This window comes from Aquarana catesbeiana, linkage group LG02 (assembly GCF_042186555.1).
Source record: "Aquarana catesbeiana isolate 2022-GZ linkage group LG02, ASM4218655v1, whole genome shotgun sequence".
In the NCBI taxonomy this organism is placed as follows: Eukaryota; Metazoa; Chordata; class Amphibia; order Anura; family Ranidae; genus Aquarana; species Aquarana catesbeiana.
Window position 1 is genome coordinate 537,441,553 of NC_133325.1, and position 16,732 is coordinate 537,458,284.

At 43.6% G+C, this 16,732-nt stretch overlaps 1 protein-coding gene across 1 annotated transcript in view; it reads right to left on the bottom strand.

Annotated features, from left to right (window-relative positions):
• The window catches only part of LOC141128524 (G-protein coupled receptor 37-like 1), a 97,266-nt gene extending 88,521 nt beyond the window's left edge, over nucleotides 1-8,745 (bottom strand). Inside the window, exon 1 of the mRNA XM_073615868.1 lies at nucleotides 8,079-8,745. Coding sequence (XP_073471969.1) covers nucleotides 8,079-8,672 — 594 coding nt within the window. The 5' untranslated portion in view covers nucleotides 8,673-8,745. The remainder of the gene's footprint in view (nucleotides 1-8,078) is intronic.
• Nucleotides 8,746-16,732: the final 7,987 nt, after the last annotated feature.

Below are 16,732 nucleotides of genomic sequence, written 5' to 3' on the forward strand. Positions count from 1 at the left end.
ACAATTTACGTTGTAAATAATGTCATGGAAACCATCACTCAGCCAATCAGGATTCCGGATACAGCGGTCAAATGACCTGTTGCATCACAGATAATCCCATCAAGCCACTGCTGTAGATGATTACATAGAAAACATAGAAAGTGCTAATGTGCTTATAAATACAAAAAAAGGCGCTAATTTATTTAAAATTACATATAGGGAACAAACGTTCCTCGTACATGTAAAAAATAAAGAATAAAGAAAAAAGAAGGAACAAACGCCTCTAATTTGCATAAATATAAAAAAATATATATTAAAAATATATATATATAAAAGGGGGGGGCTAACCAATGTTAGCAAGCACTTATTTATTTATAAAATGTTTAAAACCATGAAATAAAATAAAATAAAGATGTCAATCGGCGGCCATCTTGATGGTCAAACCACACATATATCCATAAACATAAGAATAAAAATAAACTAACTCCACTTTATAACAAATTAAAGAGAGGTAATAAAAAATCAGGACTGAATAAGTGACCCAAAACAAAACAATTATCTATTGGAGATAAAACAGTTGGGATCGAAGTCTACATTCATCCCCGCAGGCGACATAACCTTGGTTTCATAAATCCAGAAGGATTCTCTGCGGCTCAACTGTCTGATATAATGACCTCCTCTCCAATGACGGGGAACTTTTTCTATACCCCAAAACTTCAAACATTTAGGGTCTCTCTGGTGGCAGATTCTGAAAGGCCTGGATACACTATGAGTCTTAACTCCCCAGGTACCTAGGCTTACAGGATGTCCTGAGGCAGGCCAGGAAGTCTGTGTGCATTTCCGCAGGTCATATAATGCCAGTGCTTGGCTGGCTGACCTCCAAAAGGAATTTAACCTGCCCAAGAACCGCCTAATCGGTGACATGCCCACCAGGTGGAACTCAACGTTGGCCATGCTGCAGCGGCTGCACACGCAGCCAAGGACCATCAATGAGTACCTATGTGCCCATGGCACCAGGACAGGGTCAGGGGACCTTGTTTTTTTTCCCCATGCCAGTGGGCTATGATCAGGGATGCATGCACTGTCCTGTCACCATTTGAGGATGGTGAGCAGTGACAGTGCATGCATCAGTGACACTGTCCTCCTTGTCCACCTGTTGGAGCACACGCTGCGTGGAATAATGGACACTTGAGGCAGAGAGAGGGAGGAAGAGGAGGACTTCCTTACCTCTCAAGGCCCCCTTTATCCAGAAAGTGTTCCTGCATGCCTGCCGGTCACACAGGAAGAGGAGGAGGAGAAGGAGGAGGATTGTGTCAGCATCGAGGTGGATGCATCAGCAGCAGTCTTCAAAGGATCATTTACAGTCCGAAGAAACCCATGGACTTGTAAATGGCTGGGAGGAGGTGGCTGTGGATCATGTCGTCCTTAGTGACCCAGAGGACTCCGGACCGAATGCCTCAGCAAACCTACGCTGCATGGCCTCCCTGATCCTGCAAAGCCTGCAGAAGGATCCTCGTATTGGTGGTATCAAGGGGAGGGATCATTACTGGCTGGCAACCCTCCTTGATCCACGTTACAAGGGTAATTGTCTTGCCGTCGCAGAGGGAGCAGGGGATGAAACATCTTCGGGAGGCCTTGCAGAAAGGTTTGTGCAACGCGTTTTCAGAGCCTGGGAGGTTACAATTTCCTGGTCCTCCTGGACATCGTGTTACTGAGGCTTCGGTCAGTCACAGAAGGAGCGATGGAGAAGGCGGCCGTCTGACCGATGCATTCAGACAATTTTTTATCCCGCAGCCCCAAGGTCTGATCGGTTCCAGCAACCATCGCCAGCGTCTGATTGACATGGTGCAGGATTACCTAGGGGCAAGATCAGACTTGGATACCTTTCCCACCGAAAATTCTCTGGGTTACTGGGTCTTGAGGATGGATCACTGACCAGAACTTGCACGGTATGCAATTGAGCTACTGGCCTGTTCTGCATCCAGCGTTCTTTCGGAACGCATATTTAGTGCTGCTGGAGGCTTTGTAACCGATCACAGGGGGCGCCTGTCCACCGAATTGGTCGATCGGCTGACCTTCATAAAAATGAATCAGTCTTGGATCACCAGCTACCAAGTAGCTGATGCTGATGTAACCGATTGATTTATTTTTTTTAATGTGAGATCCCTTCAAGACTGCCTATGCTGATGCTGAGTGACTATCCTGTTATGCTAAGTGACAATCCTCTTCCTCCTCAATTTTCATGCTGATAGCTTGTAAGAACATTTTTGGTTCTGGGCAACGCCACCAGTGGCCAAGGCCCAATTTTTCTGCCCCTGTTTAACAGGGGCATGTAATTACAATTTTTGATGCAATAGTTTGCAGCAGGGCTCATTACTGCGCTCCAACTATAGCATCTGTGAGGGGTTGCAGTGTGGCTGGAGCTACACTTTAAAAATGTACCAGTTCAAAATTCCAAACAGATTCTACTTAACAACAAACCTACAGTCCCTGTCTTGTTTGCACCGCCTGTATACTGCTGTTCAGAGTATACAGGGCCTGGGGGCCCCACGCCTTTCATTTTTTTAATTTGGGTGCGGGGTTCCCCTTAATATCCATACAAGACCCAAAGGGCCTGGTAATGGACTGGGGGGGTACCCATGCCGTTTGTCTCACTGATTTTCATATTGCCAGGACCCGACATTACATTAAAGCCGCAAGCAGTTTTAAATGACTTTTATTCCTTTAAAAATGTCATTTTGTGCAGGGACTGTTCCAAGCACGGGAAACATGCGCCACTTTACAGGCATACTATAAACACCCCCCATGTCCCCAAACCCCGGGTCCCCAAACCCTTTTTAGGACAATAACTTGCATATTAGCCTTTAAAATTAGCACTTTTGATTTTGAACATTCAAGTCCCATAGACTTTAATAGGGTTCTAAAGTTCGCGCAAACTTTCGGTCCGTTCGCAGGTTCTGGTGCGAACCGAACCGGGGGGTGTTCGGCTCATCCCTAGTGTAGATACTATGGGGAAGTGGTGACACGCTTCACACATGGTATGGAGATTATCCAATTAACTACGTTTGACACTTCATGGACTGACATTTATCCAGCTATGGACATGTTCACTGTGGACCTTGTTTGACCATATGCCCTACATGCATCACTGGGTGCTATTTATTTTCTTTATTGATTATTCTTCATTTGCTTAGCGTCACTATTTGCCTTTATTGTTTATCTGTTGGTAGATTTCATATATTATTATTTAGAGTGGCAGCTATATTTGGTCTCACATTTATTATCATTGTGTCACTGACTTTGGCTCAGTGGTAAGATCAATTGTAGAGTGAGATTATTTTGTTTAGATCCTTAGGAGGTTTAATGGTAATGTATTGCCGCCAATTAAAATGAAATTTCATTAAAAAAATATATATTTTATACATGTCTGTTTTGCTATGGTATGTTCTATCCACGGTACAGATGCGCCACTTTACAGGCATACTAAGGGGACCCCCAGGCACTATATTTAAAGGAATTTTTCATTTTGTTGTTGCACTTTAAGCATCATTAAAATCACTGCTTTTTGCGGCCATGTATGTTCCTCCCCCATACTCCTCGGACCCTCTAAAGAAAGTTGCCCAGTTCATGGCCTTATACCCTAATACTCCTGTTCTAGCGATGGGAGACTTCAATAATGTGTTAGATACACACTTAGATAGAATATCCTTAAACCCCAGACAAATTGGTCGCTCCCCGGGTAGTACCTCATTTGCACTTATGCTTACTGAATTGGGTCTGAGAGACGTATGGAGGGAGAAGCATCCAATGGATAAATGTTATTCATGTAGATCGAGCACACATGGTGGTCTTTCACGTATAGATCTGGGCCTGGGCAGCACTTACCTTTTGCAGAGGGTATTGGATTCGGCATATGAACCTAGATTACTCTCTGATCACTCTCCCTTTTGGGTACGGATAGACGTAGGAACCCAGGAGGTTCAACCCCTCTGGCGGATTAACCCATTCTGGCTGGAGCTGTTCCCAGAACCGGATGGGATAGCTGATGCCTTGAGGGAGTTCCTATGTTTCAACAGAGGATCCGCGAGCGCAGCTGTTGTTTGGGACTCTCTGAAGGCGTTCCTGCGAGGATGTCTGATCAGAGGAATCAATGGAGTGAAAAGGAGATCGGGAGAGTGGGAATCCAGGGTTAGAGATGATTTACAAACTAGAGAGCAGAAAATGATTTCAGACCCATCCCAGGAAAATAGGGAGGCATGGATTGAGGCTCACTCATTATACAACTCAGTAGTCTTATCAGCGGCCGAAAAACGGAGGTTCTTCCTACAACAGGAATATTATGAAGAGGGCGAGAACACGGGTCATCTCCTTGCCTTATTGGCCAGGGAGCAAAGAGACACGGCTTCCATTCTAGCCATTAAATCGGGGACAGGGGAGACTTGCTCCAGGAAGGCCGACATTATGCAGATATTTTATCAATTTTATATGGACTTATATTCCTCTAGGACTGCGTCTAGTTCCTCTGAGCTGGATTCATTCCTACAGAATTGTCCCTTCCCTCAGGTCTCGGAGACTGAGCGGAACATGTTGGGTGCTCCAATAACTACGGAGGAATTGGCGGAGGCCCTCCAGGGGGCTAAGAAGCATAAGTCTCCGGGCTCGGATGGTTTACCTGCTGAGGTTTATAGGAGATATAGTGATATTCTACATCCACCACTGCTGCGAAGCTTTCTCTGTGGTGGAGGAGGAAGGATCCCTGCCGGATAGTATGCAAGAAGCCTTCATAGTTGTGATCCCTAAACCGGGTAAGGACAAACTCCTACCGGATTCATACAGGCCCATATCCCTCTTGAACCTAGACGTCAAACTTCTAGCACGAGTACTGGCAAATAGATTGTCCAAGGTGATCGGGGGGTTGGTGCATAGAGACCAGTCTGGGTTTATACCTACTAGATCTACAACTAATAATATTAGACGCCTCTTTATGAACCTGCAAACCCCAGTGGATAATCCTGGAGGTAGGGCCATATTATCCTTGGATGCCGCTAAGGCTTTTGATAGTGTGGAGTGGCCCTACCTCTGGGAGATCCTAGCTCGTTTTGGCCTAGGTGACAGGTTTGTTAACTGGGTGAAGATTCTATACTCAGCCCCTAGAGCGAGGCTTCGCATTAATAACTCGCTTTCCCAGTCCCTTGCATTACACAGAGGCACTCGACAGGGGTGCCCATTGTCACCCCTGCTGTTTGCTTTGGCAGTCAAACCATTGGCTATCATGATCCGTAGTTCCTCTGAGAGTGGGATTCCGTAGAGGCCTCTAAGAGGAAAAGATCTCACTGTACGCTGACGACGCACTGCTGTACCTGGGAGATACAGATAATTCTTTGAGGTTACTAATGTCACTTATAATTAAATTTGGAGGATTCTCAGGTTTTTCAATAAACTGGTCCAAATCTATTATGATGCCTCTAGACCCCATAACTAAACCCGTGCCCCAGGAGGCAAGACAAATCACCATCGCCAAATCATTTTGATATTTAGGAGTGGTGGTGACTCCGGACACCTCTAAGTACCTTAAATTACATTTGGAACCCCTGTTGGAGAAACAAAAAGAGAAATCCCTTAGCTGGTGTAAACTTCCCTTATTGGTCGTGGGGAGGATAAATCTGATAAAAATGATCTGGGCCCCGCAATTATTGTATGTCACTCAAAACTCCCCTGTGTGGATTTCTAACAAGTGGTTCAGGAAAATAGATACACAGATGCGGGATCTCATTTGGAAAAGGAAGGGTGCTAGAGTCAGTTTAAACACCCTACAATATTGTAAAGACAGAGGAGGTCTAGCGGTACCACACCCCAAACTATATTTTTTGGCCTCTCAAATGCAGAAGCTAATGGGGTGGGGGGATGATGATATCTCAGACGATCCCATAGTACGTTTAGTGGTCCGTACAAACCCGGACTTGAGGGCCAGTTCCCATTTAGAAATGGACCTCCCCGGCTTAACCCCGAATTCACCTACGGCAGGTCTTCTTAAAAAAGTGTGGGGCGCAGTTCGAGAGACACTGAAGGTTGTGGGCCCCTTGGAATGCACCCCCTTATGGGATAACCCAAGATACCCAGAACTTAATAAATTAGAGGGATTTACCCTGTGGAAGCATAAGGGAAATTGGTTTTTCTCACAGCTATATGTGGGAAATGTATTAAAATCTTCTGAGGGAACTGTTGCATGCGAATGTTAGAAAAGAACTGATATCTACAATATACTCAGTGTTGCTTTCCTCAGGACCATACCTCCTTAAAATGCAGAGCTAAATGGGTCATAGGTATTGGAGAGATCGATGATCAATGGGATATGGCACTGGAATCAATCCCTAATATATCCATTTCAGCTTCTCATAGGTTGTCACAGCTGTTTATTCTGCATAGAACCTATCGGACGCCAACTAAACTGTTTTCTTGGGGCCTGAGAGATTCACCCCTGTGCCCAAAATGTAAAATACATCAGGGTGACCTCATACATATGCTCTGGCGGTGCCCAAAGCTTAATAGATACTGGAATGAGGTCACACAGATTGTATCCCGGTTGGCGCAGGTGCCAGTGCCCTCCACTCCTCTGGTGTGCTTACTAGGCGTGATTGATGAGGAGATGTACCAGAGGGGAATGTACATTATGCTTACCAGGCTATTGTATCTGGCTAGAAAACTTATTGCTCGACACTAGATGGTGCACACTGTACCAATGGGGAAGCAATGGATTGCATATGTAAACTCACTCCTGATCAGAGAACAATTAGCATACCGTCATAGAAATGCTGGCAATAAATTTGAAAAGGTATGGGAGCCCTGGTTGTCTGACCCAGCTCTTGCCCCCCCACAGCTTGTGATGGATAGACTTTTAAGAATTTAGTATGAAGAATGTGCAGCAGATGGAGGGGGAGGGGAGAAGGGGAGAGGGGAAGGGACAACACCCTACAGTTTTATGTTAGGTACGTTAAACACCTGTTATGTATTATTCAATAGCGGACAAAGATGCAGTATAAACTCTTATTCAGATGTATGAAGACTTGCACTGTATCATTTTTTTGGATGGACTTTGATTTCTTTAATCCTTACTACAATCTGTATTATCTTTGTATGATTATTTTCTGCATTGGAAATAAATAAAAAAAAGTTTTGATTAAAAAAAAAAAATCACTGCTTCTGTAAATATTATATTTTTAAAAAACTTTTTTTGCATTGATACATGTCCCCCAGGGCAGTACCCAGACCCCCATACCCTTTTTATGGCCAATTACTTGCATATAAGCCTTCAAAATGTTGCTGCTATAATCACTTATCATGTCATTTTTAATTGATGTGTGTATGTGACAATAAAAATTGTATTTTGTTGAAATAATAGTCTAGAAGCCTGTAAAATCCCAATCCACAGATATGTTTCTTTATACATTGATTTGAACGGAAGATTGCATTCCCAGGGATGTGAAAACACTTTGTTTTTGTTGTATATAGATTGGGGAATGACTCAAGCCACTGGCATGTTTTTATTGGAAACATTTACCTTTTCTTCCTGCCATGACATGACAGGAAGAAGGAAGTGACATGAATCCTTTCTAAAGGCGACAGATACAAAAACAAGTTTTTAGCAGCGTGAGAAAGGGTTAGAACTCTTGTTCATGGTTTATTGCTGTCAGTGCTTTTCTGCATGATGACAGCTGCTCCCTAGGTTCTTGTACTGGTTTCACCAAGATAAAAAGCGAGACAAAATCTCTAAGACATAGCATGCATTAAGATAAAAAAACTTCTGCGTTTAGAACCACTTTAAGAAAAACTTGACAGAATTTTAACTCATGCCCACTCCATATATCACAAAATATTTTTCCCAGCGTTGAGATTTAAGTTAACCACATAGTTTTTAGAGCCGTATGTATCAGATTTTTGAAGGTCTAAGGTAAAGTTGTGATCCTGATGTGAACTATCTCTCTATAGAGAACTGACTAAAGATGGCCATATATGACCCAATAAAAGTGAAGCCCTGCCTATGTCACAGAACAGTGTATAAAGCCAAAAAGACAGTATATACATTTTAAAAATGTACTTACCTCCATGTAAGGTATAATGCGGCAGGAGAGTGCCCCAAGCAATCTACGATGTGTTATCTGCTGGAAAACAACTACAGGCAAACAGAAAAAAAGAAGAATAAAGTCCCAAAGTGCTACAGCAGCCAGGATGGAGTCCCAAGCACTCTTCATAGACATGCTATGCCATACTATGCACATGATGGATAGATTGCCAACAATGCCAACAGCAAAGACCACCAGAGACAAAAGAAGCACTCCATAGGCACTTAGGGAATTTTCACCCAAAGGATATAGTGAGTTTACAATCTTTGGTGCCCCAGTAGATGATGAAAGAGAATCATTATACATTCTGTTTAAATTTGGCATTCCACTGGTTGGTGATTTGATGAGCCTTGGGTATCCCAGTAAGGCAGGGTTTTGTCTGGACTCGTCAGTTTGCAAACCTTTTTTGCCTCGATTTTTCACCTGTTTTGCTGCTTCTTTTTCCACCACATTTGTGCTTCTAGGCAAACTCAGGTTTCCATGCAGTGAACTGGAATCAGTAGATTCAATATTTAGTAACTGAAAAAACAAAATAAACAGTAAATACCTGAATATGACTCCTAAACCTCTCATATTTGCAGAAAAAGTATTGAAGCATGAAGGAGGGGGAATGTAATGAGTATAGACGGTTGGGGAGAAAAGCTCAGCTGTGGGGAACACAAAGCACCCATTATTCTTTTCTGAATGCCCCACAGTTCCTCTCCCACATGACTGAACATTGCGCCAGACTCTTCTCACTACTGTTTAACATATTCTATGTCCCCTGTCAATAACTTTTGTGTCCTGGCACCTGTTAGTGGTGTCATTTATAATTACAGTTCAAAATATTGTACAGTTCATACAGGCTTTAAAATGTGGCAATCGGGAAGAGTGAAAAAAAAGGATATATTGATTAAATCAATGACAGAATATGTATACATTGTACTGGCCTGCAATGCTCTGCTTTGAAATATCCATTGCTGAGTCAAGCAACAGGAAACATAGAGTGATTACCTATATATTTAGCAACCAAGTAAACTATCACATTCCCAGGCAATAAAACGGCAAAAAGAAAATAATGCCGCAGAATGCCATTTATCCCTTGGAGTAATAAAACAAGCAAAATACAGTACCCGACCACGAGAATGTGTTTCCAGCGCGATCACATCGCGCTGGTTCTCAGCGACAGGGTACTGTGCATCTCGCACTGGCTCGCTCATCGGGAAAGGAAAGCTTTTTTTCCGTTCGCGATGAGCGACAGGCAGTGCTGACAGCTGTCTGGTATGAATCATGAGGGGGAACGCCGCGCCAAATTCTAAATAAAAAACTGGCATGGGTTCCCCCCCAGGGGCATACCAGGCCCTTAGGTCTGGTATGGATTTTAAGGGGAATCCCCCTACACTGAAAAAACGGCGTGGGGGTCCCCCCCAAAATCCATACCAGACCCTTATCTGAGCAAGCAGCCTGGCCGGTCAGGAAAGGGGGTGGGGACAAGTGAGCGCCCCTCCCTCCTGAACCGTACCAGGCTGCATACCCTCAACATGGGGGGTGGGCAATTTGGGGCAGGGGGGCGCCCTGCGACCCCTCCCTACCCCAAAGCACCTTGTCCCCATGTTGATGAGGACAAGGGCCTCTTCCCGACAACCTTGGCTGTTGGTTGTCGGGGTCTGTGGGTGGAGGGCTTATCGGAATCTGGGAGCCCCCTTTAATAAGGGGGCCCCCAGATCCCAGCCCCCCACCCTATGTGAATGAGTATGGGGTACATCGTACCCTTACCCATTCACCTGGGGGGAAAAGTGTCAATAAAAAAACACATTACATAGGTTTTTAAAGTAATTTATTAGGCAGCTCCGGGGGTCTTCTTCCGACTTCGGGGGGTCTTCTTCCAACTTCTCCTCTCTCTCCGGACTCTTCTCCTGGTGTCCGGTTCTGTTCCCGCTCTCTGGACTCTTCTTCCGGTGTCCGGATCTTCTGCCGGGCTCCTCCGCTATCTTCTGCTCTTTTGCCGCTCTTTTGCTAGCGGTGCCCGGTCTTCTCTGCCGTCTTGTTCCATCTTCTCTTCTTCCGATGTTGACACAACGCTCTCTCCCACTGTAATGCTGTGTGAGCGGTGCGTGATGACTTATATAGGCATGGGGCGTGGTCACCGGGTGATGTCACCCGGTGACCCTGCCCCTTATGACATCACAGTCTCATTATGCCCTGAGACTGTGACATAATAAGCGGGCGGGGTCATCACCCAGAGACCATGTCCCATGCCTAAATAAGTCATCGCACACTGCTCACACAGCATTACAGCGGGAGAGAGCGTTGTGTCAACATCGAAAGAAGAGAAGAAGGAACAAGACGGCGGAGAAGACCAGGTCACCACTAGCAAAAGAGCGGCAAAAGAGCAGAAGATAGCGGAAGAGCCTGGCAGAAGATCCGGACACTGGGAGAAGAGGCCGGAGAGAGCAGAGAAGTCGGAAGAAGACCCCCAAATTCGGAAGAAGACCCCCAAAGTCGGAAGAAGACCCCCCGGAGCTGCCTAATAAATTACTTTAAAAACCTGTAAAGTGTGTTTTTTTATTAACACATTTTCCCCCAGGTGAATGGGTAGGGGTATGATGTACCCCATACTCATTCACATAGGGTGGGGGGCCAGGATCTGGGGGCCCCCTTATTAAAGGGGGCTCCCGCATTCCGATAAGCCCTCCACCCGCAGGCCCTGACAACCAACGGCCAGGGTTGTCGGGAAGAGGCCCTTGTCCTCATCAACATGGGGACAAGGTGCTTTGGGGTAGGGGGGCTGCAGGGCACCCCCCTGCCCCAAAGTGCCCACCCCCCATGTTGAGGGCATGCGGCCTGGTACGGTTCAGGAAGGGGGGGCGCTCACTCGTCCCCACCCCCTTTCCTGACCGGCCGGACTGCGTGCTCGGATAAGGGTCTGATATGGATTTTGGGGGGACCCCCACGATGTTTTTTCGGCGTAGGGGGTTCCCCTTCAAATCCATACCAGACCTAAGGGCCTGGTATGCCCCTGGGGGGGAACCCATGCCGGCTTTTTATTTAAAATTTGGCGCAGCGTTCCCCTTCATGATTAATACCAGACAGCTGTCAACACGCGCTGGCTCCCGCGATGGGGCTCGCAGGTGTCAAATCTCGCCGATAACAACGGCGAGATTGACACAATATCGCGGTCACCTATTGTAACATATGCCTAGATGAACAAGAAAACATGCCAATGAATAACATTGAATAACAGTGGCACATCCAGATACTGTTCAACTATAAAAATAAATAAATAATAATTAAAAAAAAATAATACCATACAATCCTATATACCCAATCCCATACCCACAGTTGATCCAGAGGAAGGCAAACAACCAAAGGCAAAGCATGATTCAATTTGTTATAGCAGGGGAAAAAATTCCTTCCTGACCCCACGAGAGGCAATTGGATTTTCCCTGGATCAACTTTACCTATAAATATCAGTACCCAGTTATATTAGGTACATTTAGGAAAGAATCCAGGCCTTTCTTAAAGCAATCTACTGAGCTGGCCAAAACCACCTCTGGAGGGAATCTATTCCACATTTTCACAGCTCTTACTGTGAAGAAATCTTTTTCCGTATTTGGAGATGAAATCTTTTTTCCTCTAGCCCTAAAGAGTGCCCCCTTGTCCTCTGTGATGACCTTAAAGTGAATAGCTCAACACCAAGTTCACTATATGGACCACTTACAGTGCCTTGAAAAAGTATTACCCCTTGAAATTTTCCACATTTCGTCATGTTACAACCAAAAATGTATAATCAAATTTTTATTATAAACTTCAACATTTCCATTCAATATTATACATTCTTGTATTCCATATTTTATATTAAGAACACCCAAATAAACTTGCAAGAAAAAACTGAATACTAAATTATCTTGTCAAACGTTTACCAATTATACTACCCCCCCCCCCCCAAAGAGACAAAACAAAACTAGACAAAACAAAACAGAACAAAACAAAACAAAACAAAACAAAAAAAGAAAAAAAAAGAAAAGAGTACTCTCCTCCTCCCTCCTCCCCACCATCTCTGGAGTAAATCTACTCCATCCCTTCCCACTCCATTCCTTCTGCTTTGAGTCCTGTTCACTCCTGCTGTGCTCTTCTGTGTCACAAGGGAAAAAAAAAAGTGTTGATTCCCTCTCTACCAAAACCTCATGTAATATAAGAGGCCACTAATGGCCATTATGTCAAAATAAAAAAATAAAAAAATAATTGCATCGTGTGTTAACCTCGTGTAATATTAATATAAGAGGCCACTAATGGCCATTTTGTCAAAATAAATAAATAAATAAATAATTGTATCATGTGTTATCAACTGTATTTACATGTAAACATCCTCTTGACCTACTCCATAACTCCACCAAAGAGGAAAAAAAAAATTGTGTGATTCCTTATGGTAAAATATACAATCTCTATCATTTTTCCACTTTAAATTTTAAATCCCTCCTCTCTTGTGATTCACCCGTGGTCTCCCTACCCCTTATCCTCCCCCCTTCCCATCCCTCCCCTCACTACTTTGACTACTAAAAATGTAAATGTATTTTATTGGGATTTTATGTGATAGACCAACACAAAGTGGCGCATAATCGTGAAGTGGAAGGAAAATGATAAATGGTTTTCAACATTTTTTACAAATAAATATCTGAAAAGTTTTTGCACGCATTTGTATTCAGCCCCCTTTACTCTGATACCCCTAACTAAAATCTAGTGGAACCAATTGCCTTCAGAAGTCACCTGATTAGTAAATATAGTCAAGCTGTGTGTAATTTAATCTCAGTATAAAAAGCTGTTCTGTGAAGCCCTTAGAGGTTTGGTAGAGAACCTTTGTGAACAAGCAGCATCATGCAGGCCAAGGAATACACCAGACAGGTCAGAGATAACGTTTTGGAGAAGCTAAAAGCAGGGTTAGGTTATAAAAAAAATATCCCAAGCTTTGAACATCTCACGGAGCTCTGTTCAATCTAACATCCGAAAATGGAAAGAGTATGGCACAACTGCAAACCTACCATGACATGGCCCTCCACCTAAACTGACAGGTCGGGCCAGGAGAGCATTAATCAGAGAAGCAGCCAAGAGGCTCATGGTTACTCTGGAGGAGCTGCGGAGATCCACAGGTCAGGAGGGAGAATCTGTCCATAGGACAACTATTAGTCTTGTACTCCACAAATCTGGACTTTATGGAAGAGTGGCAAGAAGAAATCCATTGTTGAAAGAAAGCCATAAGAAGTCCCATTTGTAGTTTGCAAGAAGCCATGTGGGGGACACAGCAAACAAGTGGAAGAAGGTGCTCTGGTCAGAAGAGACCAAAATTGAACTTTATGGCCTAAAAGCAAAACGCTATTTGTGGTGGAGAACTAACACTGCACATCACCCTAAACACACCAATCCCAACCGTGAAACTTGGTGGTGGCAGCATCATGTTACGGGTGTGCTTTTTTTCAGCAGGGACAGGGAAGCTGGTCAGAGTTGGTGGGAAAATGGATGGAGCCAAATACAGGGCAATCTTATAAGAAAACCTGCTAGAGTCTGCAAAAGACTTGAGACTGGGGCGGAGGTTCACCTTCCAGCAGGACAACGACCCTAAACATACAGCCAGAGCTACAATGGAATGGTTTAGATCAAAGCATATTCATTTGTTAGAATGGCCCAGTCAAAGTCCAGACATGAATCCAATTGAGAATCTGTGGCAAGACTTGAAAACTGCTGTTTACAATCTGACAGAGCTTGCACTATTTTGAAAAGAAGAATGGGCAAAAATTTCACTCTCTAGATGTGCAAAGCTGGTAGAGACAGTGCAGTGAAAGGTGATTCTACAAAGAATTTACTCAGGGGGGCTCTTCACTTTTCAGATATTTATATGTAAAGAAATTTGAAAAACATTTTGTAATTTTCCTTCTACTTCACAATTATGTGCCACTTTTTGTTAGTCTATTATATAAAATCTCAATAAATACATTTACGGTTTTGCTTGTAACATGACAAAAAGGGGTATGAATACTTTTTCAAGGCACTGTATGTATTTGTATATGTTGAAAAAAATAAAATACTGCGCTAACAATCATAAAAATGTATGAGCTGCGACTAAAGTGTTATACAGCACAATCAAATAGACAAGAAGAAAAGTCGCGCTTAGTAGTGTGATATAGGCAACAGATACTTGCCTTAAAACCTCGTACAGGAATATAAGCAATAATCAATATACAATAAATAAGTAATAATCAATGTTGTGAAACAAATTAAAAAACGTAGATGATGTCCATATAGTTAGTGCTCAATGAACAGTGATTGATTAAAGTCCATATATTATGTATGGCAAAAAACAAAAAGCCACACAAAAAATAAACAGACAAAGAGGACCAAAAAGCAGAATATCCCCAAGTGACAGGTGAAAAAGATATATAATAATAATCTTGCTGCAGTGAATGGGGTGCGTAGATGAACCCTCCACCTTCAGAAAACTGCTGCCTCTTACCAGAGATCGTTGGTCCCTTAATTATAGGAGACCTCACTGGGCAAAAGGGTGTAACCCCAGCCAGGGATCTCAGAGACAGGCACTGGATGTCATCCAGTCCACAGGAATCCTCTCCACAGACCGCAGCAGGATGGATATGATGTGTCAGCGTGAAAGAGATAAATTGCTCCACATAGCGTAAAATCCTCACATTTATTGAGTAGATAAAATAAAATACGCTTACAAACAGCAGTTGTATGAAAGCATATAGAGAAAGCCGGCCGGCTCCAAAGCAGCCCGTAACTCCCGGGTATTAGAATCGCGGTGTCGTCAGGACGTAGCTCCTCCTCCCTACGTCGTTTCGTCACTACAGGACGTGGTCACGGGTGTGGTTTTTTGTTTTTTGCCATACATAATATATGGACTTTAATCAATCACTGTTCATTGAGCACTAACTATATGGACATCATCTACGTTTTTTTATTTGTTTCACAACATTGATTATTACTTATTTATTGTATATTGATTATTGCTTATATTCCTGTACGAGGTTTTAAGGCAAGTATCTGTTGCCTATATCACACTACTAAGCGCAACTTTTCTTCTTGTCTATTTGTATATGTTGATCATACCCCTCCTTAATCTCCTCTTCTAAAGAGAGACTAAATTCAGTTCCTCTAATATTTCCTCATAGAAAGTCCTCCATGACTCTTATCAGTTTGGTTGCCCTTCTCTGCACTTTTTCCAGTTCCTCAATATCCTTTTTGAGAACTGGTGCCTAAAACCGAACTGCATATTCCAGATGAGGTCTTACTAATGATTTGTACAGGGGCAAAATGATATCTCTCTCTCTGGAGTCCATACCGCTCTAAATACAAAAAAGGACTTTGCTCACTTTGGAAATCGCAGCTTGGCATTGCATGCTATAATATAGCTTATGATCTACCAAAACCCCCTGATCCTTCTCCACTATGGATTCCTCTAGTTGTACTACCCCTAGTATTTATAATGCATACATATTCTTAGCCCCCAAGTGCATACATTTATATGTATCAACATTAAACCTCATTTGCCACACAGTTGCCCAATTAAAAAGTGCATTGAGGTCAACATGTAAGTTGGAGACATCCTGTGAGTACATTATTCCACTGCATAGCTTGGTGTCATCTGCAAAGACTGAAATTGTACTTTTAATCCCAGACCCAGTACACCCAAACCACCACTGATAACCTTAGACCATTCAGAGAAGGAATCATTAACCACTAATCTCTGAATTTATTTTTTTGCCAGATTTCTATCCAGTAGACTGTAGACTTTACCTTACACATTAGCCGTGTGTGGGGAATTGTGTCAAATGCTTTTGCAAAATCCAAGTATACCACGTCCCTCTGTCTAAGGTTTTACTTACCTCCTCATAAAAAGAAATCAGGGTTGTTTGACAACTTCTGTCTTTCATGAACCCATGCTGGCTATTGCAGTGCCGGCCCCTCCATAGGGGGTGCACGGGCGCCGCTCCCCTATACATGCATTTGGCCCCCCAAACTACATAAATGAAAAAATTTTATTTTTTGAAGCACGTGATTAGGACCAGAGGCTCTAATAGGCTTCAAAAAAGGGTGGGCTCAGGGGCACAGAGCACTGTACTCCGGGCCCACCCAGTTGTGTGACAATTGCGAATAAATATTCGCTATTTTTACACTAATCCTCCTAATCAGGAAGTGGGTCGTGAGACCTGTCACCCGATTGGTGGAATGGACAGGCGATCCTATTGAAGGCGTTGCGCCGAGGAGGAGGAGAGAGGAGAAAGGAGACACACGACGGAAGCCATCATGATGAAGGAGAGGACACAGGAGCCACTGCCCGCCGCCCGCCACCCACCACAGCTATATGGGGTAAGTGCCTGAGCCAGTGGGCGGGGGGGCAGTGCCGCCCCCCTCAAAAAAAATAAAACACCAGCCGTCACTGGTCTATTGCTTAAAATATTTTTTTACAGTAAGAACTCATCTATGTGGTCTCTTATTAAACTCTCCAGTATCTTCCAGACTATAGAAGTTAAACTAACAGGTCTATAGTTACTTGGTAAAGACTTTGATCCCTTTTTATTTAAAGCTTTGCTGGGGCTTTTCACTGTCCTCTGGATCAACAGTGGGTGAAGGATTGTGTATATGGG